Source organism: Crinia signifera, chromosome 4, assembly GCF_055691185.1.
Source record: "Crinia signifera chromosome 4, ASM5569118v1, whole genome shotgun sequence".
NCBI classification, from domain to species: domain Eukaryota; kingdom Metazoa; phylum Chordata; class Amphibia; order Anura; family Myobatrachidae; genus Crinia; species Crinia signifera.
The window spans coordinates 198,641,705-198,654,403 of record NC_139220.1 but is presented as its reverse complement, the minus strand read 5'-3'; the positions used below and the strand labels follow the sequence as shown (position 1 = coordinate 198,654,403).

At 41.5% G+C, this 12,699-nt stretch overlaps 1 protein-coding gene across 1 annotated transcript in view; it reads right to left on the bottom strand.

Moving 5' to 3' along the window:
• LOC146072509 (store-operated calcium entry regulator STIMATE-like) overlaps positions 1–12,699 on the bottom strand; it is a 76,702-nt gene that overhangs the window by 22,473 nt on the left and 41,530 nt on the right. Inside the window, exons 2-4 of the mRNA XM_083179732.1 lie at positions 10,859–10,907; positions 9,367–9,462; positions 6,843–6,964 (exon numbers count right to left, since the gene is read on the bottom strand). Coding sequence (XP_083035858.1) covers positions 6,843–6,964; positions 9,367–9,462; positions 10,859–10,907 — 267 coding nt within the window. The remainder of the gene's footprint in view (positions 1–6,842; positions 6,965–9,366; positions 9,463–10,858; positions 10,908–12,699) is intronic.

Genomic DNA, 12,699 nt, shown 5'->3' with positions numbered 1-12,699 from the left:
TTAACACAGGGCCATGCACAGATCTCTATGATCTGTGCAGGGTTCTGGCCAAATCGCATATCAGAACCTGGTCTGATTTTTTTGAGATTTTTAGACACATTTTTCAATTTCGCATCTCATTAAATATGCGAATTGTATACTTTTCAATGTGAAAACATCTGGATGCGAGTTCTGGCGAAAACTAAAAATCGCACTTCTAAAAAGTGCGATTTCGCGGCAAAACCGCACTTTTTGCCGATTTTCGCATCTCATTAAATATGCGAATTCGGGAAAAAGTGCGAAAACGGACGTTTTTGCGATAAAATTCGCCAAAGTCAGATTATCTCATCCCATAGAATGTCACCCCAGGTATCAAATAAGTTAAAAATTCTGAAAATTTCAGTATTTAGTGCATCTAGTTGAACTAGGTGCAGAGGCCCGGGCCTGAGAGACGATATAGAGCAGGCACGCCCCCTTACGAATGTGTACCGGTTTCTGCCCGTCGGATGTTGGAGGGTATGCTTCTATTCATAATTTACAGCACAGTACTTAAGAGTAATTAAAACTAATTAATCTTCTGCTGCAGAATTGCCAGCCTCTGCCTCTCCAGCTATTGGGAAACTACTGCAAGTCCCAGTCTGCTTTACCAGCTGATCAGTGGGAGGATATACTACTTAACAACAGATGGAGAGCCACAGGTTGGCCAGGAGGGTTATTTTATATCGCAGCTGCTTATACCATTTACACACTGCTGACTAAGTTTGTAAAATGTCTTAAATCCTTTACACGTGAGGGTTTTTACATTTTCAAGTGCTTTTTAAGTACACTGGGCAAGCAAAACTGAATTAAAGCCCCGTATACACTGGATGATAAAAATGAACGCATTAAGCCGCTGACTAAGCATCGAGCGACTGCTGACTAGTGAGTGGTCCTGAATCACCCCAAAATAATAGATTCTATTGCAGATGAATTTGTCCCCTGAACATAAATGTTCATTTACCATTTTCAGATTTTTAATTATGATTATTTTACAGCTCGCTCTCCTTCAGCTACATATACTGACACAGAAAAGTAACTTGGCTAGGTCAGAACGTGGGAAAAATCTGTTATGGAAATATCAGACACTTCCATGACAACAGTGCTAACAGCATCCCACACATCCTCCCTCTGGAGACAATCCGCCTGTGTCTACACAGCTGCACACTGGACGTCCACTCACTGAACAAGGGCCCGGGACATTACATCAATATCAATCGTTTGTTGGCCTAAATTACTTATTAAAGCGTAGAATCTAATAAATAAAAGCTTAAGCAGACACTTTTGAAAAATATAAAGCAAGAAATCGTCTGTCACCTGTGCAAACCATATACACAACCTTCCACATGTAGGTGTCAGAGCAGTAACAACTACACTAATGTATTTCTACTAACATACTAATGTAGGTGTGACCGGAGAGCCAGGAAAACAAGTGCTGCGCACTAGGGAAATCCTTCAGAGTTTAGGAACCCCACTGTAACAATTCAGTGGGGTCTTCTACTTTCACACATCTGCTATAAATACAGAATTATTGACAGGGAGACCGTAGAACATTGCTATGGAACATTCTGCAACTAACACGGGTTTCCCAAGACGATCAGCACAATGTAAACTTGTTAAGTCATTAACAGGTTGTAAATGTAAGATGGTGAGAAGACCTCTATAACTGAGGATTTAGGTTTTATTTATAATAACTCAAGGAGCAGTGTAAATCTGGCGATACATCAGGACGACCAGCATACGATCCAAGTCATCTAACGATTTCCTCGGCAGCTTCCCAGACACACAAAAGATCTTATGTGTGTAATTTCACATAAGATCTATTGTAAGATCTGCAACTCCCAGCATACTGGTCTTGAGCAGCATCTTCAGATCTTACGTGCAAACACATAAGATCTGAGGATCCACCTCATGATCCGGTGCATCGTACCGAAACACCTCACAATGGGCAAGATGTACTAAAGGGAAAATGCGGTGAACCCCTGTTTTACCGCATTTTCCTATGTACTATTACCCTGCCGCACGGATTTCGCCGGGCAGGGTATCGCCACCTTTGGGTGGCAATACCCTATAGAAGCCTATGGGCTTCTTTTCGCCGCCCGTCGCCTCCGCTGCAACCCCGCCACCTCGCCCTCTCCCCCTCCCCTTGGGCTTACCTTCTTACAGGTCCTTCTGGACCCCGGAAGGTAAGCCCTTCCTCCCCCTAGCAACGCAGCCGGACTTCCTTCCGGCTGCAGGGGGAGGAGGCGCCGGGGACAGCTATGCTGAGCTGTCTCGGCTGCAGGGGAGAAGCAGGCTCCCAGGAGGTGAAAGAAACCCCCCGCAGACCACATTACAGGTATCGCAAGGGGCCTCCGTCATCACACCGCGATGCCAGCAGCATATGTTAGTACATATGCAATGGCATCACGGCGGGGGCATGGCGAAGGGCGGCGATGTATATTAATACATCCCACCCAATATCCATTCAAAACACACACAATGCATCGCAGGACCCATAAAAATCAGACATTCGGAGCTGAAATCATTCTATTGCATGGCCACCCTAAACCTATTACTTTACATTTTCATTTTTACCATTCACCCGTTTGTCCCAGCAAAATGAAGTACTATATACTGAAGATTCATGGACCTTTACGGAGATGGCGATTTTGCAAGTGGCACAAAACAAAATATTTTTTCTTCAAAGTGATGCTGTATCAGTAAGGTGTTCCTTACCTTAAACATCGGGCACTGCCAGAGGGGCTCTTCAGATGTTTCACCATGTATGATCACTACGCACATGTGCCAACATTAGCAGTGTATGCACATCATGCAAACCATGAAGTCAATTTAAAAGCAAATAGTAAGTTCAGAGGAAAGTCACCCCTTGGATGACAAGATAGCACCTAAATAGTAAATAGCTGCAGTACTGCATTATGTATCACTGTGTATGTATTCATTCTGTTAATTAAAAAAAAAATAAACAAGAGGAGAGAACTGCATTTAAACACAGTGTATGTAACATGACAGGATGGATTTGATTACTGTACAGAGGTTGTCCACAAGGTGACAAGGAGCAACAGTGCCCCCTTGTGTAAGAGCTACGAAGAAAAGATTAACTACATCACTACTATAGAATGATAAAGTCACACAGGAGGAAAGCCACTAAAGGTTGATTTTTCCCTTCTTTCTTAAAATTGATTGACTCCTTATCTCAGTGTTTTGATCTGTGAAAAAGTAATTTTTACTTTAAAATGCAAAAAAAAATTTAAAACAGTAGAAATTGCTATAAATAAAATAAATAGCGTAATACAAGTAAAACATACAGCTCTGTTAAAAATCTCAGTGTTTTTCCCATGTAGTCATGCTTGCCAAAACATACTCCCCTATGACATGGATATTCAACATGCAATTGACCCCTAGCCTTCCTCCTCTTAGCATGTCCTGGCCATTGAAATAAAATAGGAAGAGCTCTAATACATACTTGTCAACCTTTGAAGTTGCCTTTCCGGGTAAAGCCTATGAGAAGAGATCCAAATCTGCACGTCACTTGGAGGGAACAAGGCTGACGTCTCAAAGTCCCACCCCCAATCACCACAAACTCAGTGATTTGCGGGTCCGCGAGGAGGGGACAGGGCTACAATTATGGAAGTCGCAGCATTTTAGTCCCTTCCCGCAGACCAGCGAATTCCGGAACTTCTTTCAGAGGCTCCAGGTGGGAGGGGGTGCGGGAGCTTTGGGGGCATGCAGCAGACTTTCCAACCTTCCCGTCAATTCCAGGAGTGTAGGCAAGTATGCTCTAATAATAATAATAATGTCAGTAAGACAGAAAGTGGTCTACAATGAGCCCCAAGTTTATTAATACAGAGCATTCTGTGTGTGGGGACAGAGCATTTTTTTTTTTTTTTTAACTAAAACTACAGCGAATAGTCCACTCCAGTCCCTAAGGGGCTGTGTAGGTAAGGACTGGATTTTGATTAAACAGAGGTCCTAATAGTGGTGTAGCTTGGTGACATGGTGCCTAGAGCAAGCAGGACCGGATTAACAATGGGCCTGATGGAGCTGTAGTTCCAGGCCCACTCTCCAAATAGCTTTCCAAGGAGCCCGGCCCCGCATTGCTAGCCCCCCGGGAACCAGAGATACCGATGGGCAAAGCTGGAACGTTTTCCCCAGAGTGTAATATGGGACCCCCTAATTCCGACCCCAGCCAGTTCCAATGGCTGTCAGTTCCCCCTCCAGCATCACAGAAGATTGAGATTGAGCTCAGTCAAACCCAAATCGCCGGGCCTTCTGATACCAGGTTGGTCCATATGGGTTAATTGGTTCCAGAGATATTGTGGGTAAACCAATTGTTTTCATTTCTGAAATGTAATTTCATGGCTGTTCATGTTGTTTGAGGGCAGATTTCTCTGGAGCCAAATGACCCAGTTTCGTGGGAAATCATTCAAAGCCCACTAAAAAGTTCTTCAATATGATACTGGTTTCAGGTAAATTGGTCAGTTGGTTCCAAAGCTATAGCTTATGAAGCATATTGTGAATTTTTGCCAAATTGTTTGGTATAGTGTGTATTTGGGCTCAATCCATGTGTCAAAATGTGAATTTTGCCTTAATCTGTGTGTCATAACGTGAATTTTGACTCAATCCATGTGACAGTGTGAATTTTGGCTCATTCCATGTGACTATGGCCCTTATTCTGGTTGGTGCGGTCAGAGCCGCACACGGGGCTCCGGCCGCACAAACCATTCCCCGCCCACCCTACGGATCGCCACGGCCGTCCGTACACGGACGGCTGGCGATCCGCATAAAAATGGTGGAGGCTACGCCTCCACCATGGTGGGAGCTGCCCCCTGCATTCGATGGTCGTCGACCATCGAAGGCAGGTCCGCACGCCGCGGCAGCTCCCGCAAGCTAAGACCACACGGACAATCGTCCGTGTGGTAGCTTGTATGGGGGCTGAAAGCTGACATCCGGCGACGTCAGCTTTCCGCCCCCATGAGTGGCGTCATGCCCTCATTACCATGCATACGCCCCGCGTTTGCATGGGAACGCCCATGAAACGCGGGGCGTACACATAGGGAAATGAGGGCATGATGCCTCTCACGCCCCTATCCGCCCCCTTTGCGGCGGACGAAATCCGTCTGCGGCGAAGGGGGCTGCACATGCGCAGATTCACCTCTGCGCATGTGCAGTGTTAAAACATCGGCGGTACGGCCGCACGCGGGCCGTACCGCACGAACTTGAATAAGGGCCAATGTCTAAGAGGCAAGTACAGTATAAGGGTGTTACTATTGTGTTGCCTGATTTGTATATTTAATCCATTCCCCTTTTAATGCATGCCAGTGTCCGGTTTGCTTTTGCTGCTGCACTTGAGCAGTGTGCACTATTACTCAATTTTTCATCTACAGTATGATGACACCCAAGTCCTTCTCTACAGCAGAAGTCCCTATAAAAACTCCATTTAGCCTATAAGTAGCTTGTTCATTTATGTTCCCATAATGAATTACTTTACAGTTATATACCTTTCCACCTACCTTTCCAGTTTAATTAAGTCACTTTGTAGCTAATTAAATTAGTCTGACATGATCTATTTTTGACGAACCCATGCTGAGCCTTACTTATCACCTTCTCCTGTTCTAAGAAATTTTGGATACTACCTCTTATTATTCCTTCTAATATTTTCCCCACAATGGATGTAAGGCTGACCGGTATATCATTTTCAGGGTGAGATTTGCTACCTTTCTTCCATATTGGTTCTACGTTAGCTATGCGCCAGTCCCTTGATACACTCCCTGAGTTTATGGATTCCTCGAATATCAGATAACCCTACCTAATGGTAGGGCTATGACAGAACTCAAATATTTTAGTATCCTTGGGTGTATTTCGTCCAGGCCAGGAGATTTGTTACTATTTAGGTTCTGTAATCTAATTTTTACTATTTCCCCACTCAAACAGTTTGGGAGCCATCAAGAGCCGAGCATTTAATATGTGGGAGATCTTCTGAAGATTCTTCCCTTGTAAATACCGAAGCAAAAAATGTATTGAATAATTCTGCTCTCTCTTTTCCTTCTATTACCAGGGTACCCTGCTTATTTTTTAGTAGACCAATATTTTCCTTCCTTAAACATTTCCCGTTTATATACAGTAACTGTAGAATTTTGGGGGATTAGCTTTGCTATCTGCAGCAATTTTATGTTCAGTCTCTAATTTAACCATCTTGATCGGTCTCCTTTTGACATTTGTTCTTTTATTGACCCTAGGAATAAATTTATTTGGGAGAAAAGTCCTTTATAATTATTTTGTTAAAAAGTATTATTATCAAAACAAAATTGTGTGTTACGAGATAGCTACTAATAGCATTGTATACCATTTCTGTTGCGCAGCACAATACAGGATATCATTCTCTTATTAAGCAAATTGGGAAAAATAAAATGGATTTTGACAACAGACCGCAGGCGTATGTACGTTGAGCAGATGGTAAACAGCCGGTCAATTCTAGTTGGAACTCAGAGGTAAAACAGTCTTCAATAAACTGGTTCTAGGATATTCTTGCATTGGAGGTTGCATAATTCAAGATACACACCAAGCTTCAACATGAAAGCAGAAGCATTGCAGCCCAAGAGCTGGCCAGGACTCCTGAACTGGCCCGAACAGGTATATAAAGCGCTTTGAAGATGATGATACAGTATTGTGTGTTTTATAATAGTTTTAACTCTGCAAAGGGAAATTAAGTGTATTAGGTATTCTTTAAAAAGTACAAATACTGTATGGCCGTTTGTAAATCTTATAAGGCTTAAAAAACCTGTAGATGTGTATTTTTCATCGCTCAACAGATTAAGTATCCTTACCGTATTCACCAAATACAAGTATTGAGTATTGTCGCTGTTCCACGATTATCGATACACATTTCACACAAAGCCAAATAACCAGCATTCCAAGAGTGGCATCCAGCAAAAAATGCATAAGGTACCTGTACATGGGGAAATGGAATTAACACAGTGCTCAGAGTTTCATTACACTTTGTAAAATTCTATTATATTTTGCCTTTGTGTTTTGCTACAGTAGTTTGCAGTTAGGAACGGCTGTAATATCAGTTATCATTAGGAGAATTAGGAGCAGTGGTAGTATCCTGAAGATAATATGACTCAGAGGTGGACACAATTCTGATTTATACATTGCTAGCCAATGTTTTTCTACTGTGCATGCATTAGAGTTGCACTACACATGATGCCATGGTGTTGTAACAGCAGTTGTAGTGTGGATTAACAAGAAAAGACCGTTTGTGGGAGGTAACTGGTAATTGCTAAAACCCATGCATGCCGTGACCATTTCAGGGGCATGTCAGTTAGTGAATATGTCCTCGTGCACAGTGGTTCTGGCACTGGTGTCTTCATTGCGAACAGTGTAGCTTTGGACACAAGTGGCAGATCGTATACGCTGGTGGTGGGCATCTCAATACAAATTCCAGCAGTTATGGCACTAGCATATGTCCTTAGATCTGCTGCATACAAAGGTACAGCAGTGACAGACATTGCGTACACCTCTGAATAAGGCCCAGCGAGCTCTGCTGGTCCCACTGTTACCCCAATGTGCTACACAGACTCAGTGCAATTTGTCACTTACCTATTAAGGAAGCACTAGAATGCCCTGTTTTTGTCAACTTTTAAAGATGAAGAGGTTGAAGATTGAACACAGTGTGATCTTGGTTTACGATTTTGACTAAAGCCAGAGATCCTGCTGTTCCACCTTAAATTTATGTGGAACTATACTGACCATGCCACAGTGCTAAGTGGGACAGTTGCAAGGTATGGTAATATGTAATCAAGAATTGGTAGGGAAACATTTCTATTTAAGAGATTCATGCACAGCAATAACCATCATATACAACAACAACAAAAAAGGACGACAACAACAACAAAAAAGGACGACAACAACAACAACAAAAAGGACGACCACAACAACAACAAAAAGGATGACAAAAACTGTGAACATAATACTGAGGTTTACTTTTGCATAAAATACAAAAAAAAAAAGAATAAAATATAAGTATGCAACAGCCATTTGGGTAATCAAATTCAACGATTATTCCTCTTACACACAATGGGAGTAGGAGTGATCCTTGCTAAATCATCAGAACCAGTCATTGCTCATTCTACACCAGAGAATCCTAGGCAAGGCAGTCATCTTGGGTGCATTACATACTGTAGGTTACACCGCAACTGCATAGACAGCAATGCCCAAATCACCCATTTATTATTTCACTTTGTGGGACATGTTTTTTAAATTACGCATAAAATACGGACTTGAGGGCCTTTTTGCACTATAATTTGTATTTTGGAATTTTTACATAACCAATATAAATGGAAAACAATAAAAATGTAGCTAAGTATTAGCATAAGTACTGTAGCACTATAGGGACCACAGGTATCAAAATCAAATAATATTGTACCTGTTCTCAAATAAATCCTGCAAGGTGTATTGGTAATGTACAAGAGTGGGGAGAGAGGTGAGAGGTGGGAAGGTAGATTTGAGTATCAACATAGGGATGATATTGGAAGTCTGGAGAGAAAATTAGCTCCTCTAAAGAGAGAAAAATAAGAGTGGTCCAAGGACAGAAACTTGGGGGGCACCAACTGTTAGGAGAAGTGCAAGAGGTGGAATCATGAGAATAGAGGTAGGAAAACAGGGCAGTGTCATGCAAACCAGTGGAGTGAAGAATTTGCAGGAAAGGTTGGTCCACATTGTCAAAATCAGCAGAGAGGACTCTGAACTCGGCAACATGGAGATCATTGCATTAGACATATCATCATTAACTGTTGTAAACAATGCACACTTTTATACCCATGCTTACATATCTCATGTAATGTTTAGCTCTCATACTGGTAGCTGCCAGTGAAGGGTCACTAACCACATCCCAAAACACAGGCCACAAATCTGTAGAATACATGTTGGTCCTTATTCAGTTTGACTCACAAGGCTGCAAATTCGCAACCTTTCATGTTGCTCAGACACCGAGCGCTGCTCGCTGGTCTGGCGCCCCCCTCGCATGGTGGTTTTGCCCACACGGCTGCAAATGATTGTTTAACATAAACATCCAGACCATGGGTAAACCATCTTTCGATGGGCGCCGACCATCGGGAATGATGTGGAAGGTGCACGCATATCTAAGTGGCTCTCGGGTCACTTAGATTTGCGTGCACCCTTGACAGGAACTGGGTGGGTAGCTGACATCCGGTGATGTTTTTGACCTCCTCAGTTCTAAAATCTGATCTCAAGGATGTAACAATTGTCTATAAAGTGTGACCATCAGTGAAAGCTGCAGAACTTCTTCATTCATGAAGGTATATAACAATGACCGTATTGCATACTCACAGTGAGCAAGGGTCCTCTTCAGTCAGCTGTGACAGGAAGACATTTGTAAAATGAATGAAAAGAGCGCCAACAGCTTGTTTAGAAGTGTCAAAAAACCTAGTAGTTATGAGAAGAAATACATTTTACATCTATAAAACAAACATATCTATACCAGACAGCTTCGGTTAACAGAAAGAATTGGTGTGCGCAACATATTTCACCCAGGGAAATCTGTGCTGAGGGGTGTGTGTAGAATATTTGAGGGTTGCTTTTATGGAAAGCCATTGGTCTTTAGGAGGTCACTGCCATCACAGCACATCTCAATAGTCTGCATCAGCATCTGTTCAGGAAACCATGGCGCTCAGGTATAGGTTTTGGACTATAGTACATGCTTGTGGCTGCGTTGTTTGACTGGCAGTAGAAGGTGGCAGACAAAGGTAAGAGCTGGTGATTGTGAGTGTTATGTGTATGATGGTATACACTACAGCGTATGTGTGGTGCAAAACTTTAGGAAGTTCAAGACTACTGCACATCCATTTTAAGGAAGCGAGGTGAGAAGCATAGTCTGCTGTTGATATGGGAGAGTGTACATGTGTCTGTATGAGGCACAATTTATAGCACAGTCTCATCCTCAGACCTTCATGGGGTGGAAATCATTTAAGTGCAGGAGGAAATGTAGGCGTCCAACCCATGTGTGTAATACGATGCATAAAAGGCAAATACCAAATATTTGGATCTTCAAATGCATTTTGGATAGTTTGTTTTGAATACTTCTTTAACGCTATTCATTGAATTTCAGAATATACATTTTAGGTACCATAGTCAAAGTACCTGCAGGAAATTAAATCAATCCATGGAAATTCCCTACGTTGATGGCCATTGAGGCAAATATTACATCCATGGTGGTGAAAGGCTTAATTTGCAATTTTTATATTCAGGCTTATAATGGATAGGCGGTAACCTCATCTGCATCATTATACTGCAGGAGTTCAGATACAGGTTGAACTTATGGGTCTTTTTTCAACCTCACCAACTATGTTACATCAATATAACCATTTGTCTTTTAATAGCAGGGCAACAATACATGGTAAACGTATTAGAAAATACTTTCCGGTGAGTATGGCCAATGTTTTAAGGAGGCATGAGATTATTTAAAACACAAAACCAGCTTTGTTTGCCTTTTAAGTGATTGCCCCTTTAAAACATCAGTTCGACTTTGATTTCGTGATCAGGCCAAAAGGCTTAATTAAGCAGTGGCACTTTTGGGCCAAATACATAAATACGGCCCAAACATTTTGATTAAACATTGCAAAGACTTGGCAATTTAAGCCAAACATATTACAATTTAGTTAACCAATATATGCCAGTTATTTCAAAATATTCAAGTGTGGGCTCATTGTTCCCCAAAAAAACATTTATATCTGGTGTGAATTGAGCAAAATGTAGCTCACATCAAATCTGTCTATTGTGTTTAGGTTCAAAAATAAGTTATTTAAAAACAAAACCAGCTCACCATATTCTCCAGGGTCGTCTTTCTTCTTTTGGTTCCCTCCAGCGTTTCACTGAAATACAAATATAGGTGAAATAATTATTGATTATTACATAGGGATAGCATACTGTGGAGTACACCTGCTCTAAACAAAAACAACAACAAAAATTTACGATATTTTTATTACAACACAGCAGAGTTTAATAAAAAAAAAAAATAATAATAAGAACCCTCCGTTCCCCCAAATGAGTCTCTGGGCCTAAAAACGTATTGAATGCAAACTAATGTTTATTTACAGACACTGGTGGTCGCTTATTTTATACTGCAATGAATCCAGAATCCAAGCTCTCAGAGCATGAAAACGTACACAGCATTCCTGGCAGTGATGCAGATGCATGGATCTGTTTTATGGACGTGTTATGGAGTGTCGCTGGTGTACCGTACTCAGATGTTTCTTTGCATGGGACAGGTTTAAATTTGGATGTTGTGATCAATGATTACTTTTACAGACACAACATGCTATAGTTAATTCTCAAAGTGGGTGTGTCAGTCCTTGTGCATGCAGGCACACACCTGTACACCAGGGAATTCTTGTTACAGTATAAAGGTCCTATTGGTACATTCCAGATGGGAACCATAGGGCAGATTTAATTAACTAAATTATAACCAGCCTAACTAAAATAATGACATTGACAATCATATGGAATTTATTTAAATTTAGTTATTTAAAATTCAAAAAAAAAAAAAGGACTGGCAACAACCTGTCTTACAAACATATTGCAGGAACAAAATGACAACATTGTGTACCTCACATGTGCACTTACTCAAGCCCTCAGTACAAAAGACACATGCAAGTTTACACACTTAAGCAAGTCTCTGGATTGAGTGCTAATAGCACAACTACAATCCTCATTTCAGTCATAAGGACTTTATTACAAGTCGCATACTACAGTGTCACAGATGCCTGAAATTTAAGTGCAGCTCCCTACTGCAAGGGATACAACAGGCAATTGGCAACATTATTCTGTTAGATTTCAAGGGTATTCCATGTTATGGAGTGATTGATCTGGTTATTTATTAGTGTTCATTATAGCATCCGCTATCTTTGAAAACCCATGCATTTCCTCTTCCCTGACTGTGGTGTCGCTGTCTGCTGTGGTGTTTCTAGCACAGGTCTGGTTTTCATATCAGTGCTGATATACAGACCACATAGTGCTAGAAGCACTAGAGCAGACAGCGACACCCCAGGCAGAGAAGAGTAACTGCGTGGATTGTCAAAGATAGGGGGTGCTAGAATGAACACTAAGGGGTAGATTTATTAAGCTCGGTGAAGTGATAAAGTGACTGGTTTTTATCACCGGCCAATCAACTCCTACCTGTTATTTTTCAAACCAGGCCTGTAACTTCACAGGTATGAGCTGATTGGCCAGTGATAAAAACCAGACAGTTTATCACTTCACCGAGCTTAATAAATCTGCCCCTAATTTATGTATGTATATTGAAGGAACAGGTCATTTTTACTCCCACTGTAGCTGTACCATGCAGTAATTGAAGCACCCTCTAAGTCACGACATTTAACCACATTATTTATAGTACAGCAAATTTAAAGACTGGGACAGAGTTGTTATTGCAATAATATCTGCACTATTATTACGGAGGTTAAAGCCTTACAGGGTTACTAGCAGAGGTGAAATATTCCCATTAATATATTGTATTGTTATCCGTATTGGGTTGTATTGTAGTGTATGGTTTGCTTTTACTGGAAACAGATAAAACAGAGTCAGAGTGATCCCGTGCAATAACATTTCACTTCACCCTTTGGTCTCGTTTTTGTGCTGGGAAATTGGAACTGAAGTTTTGTAACT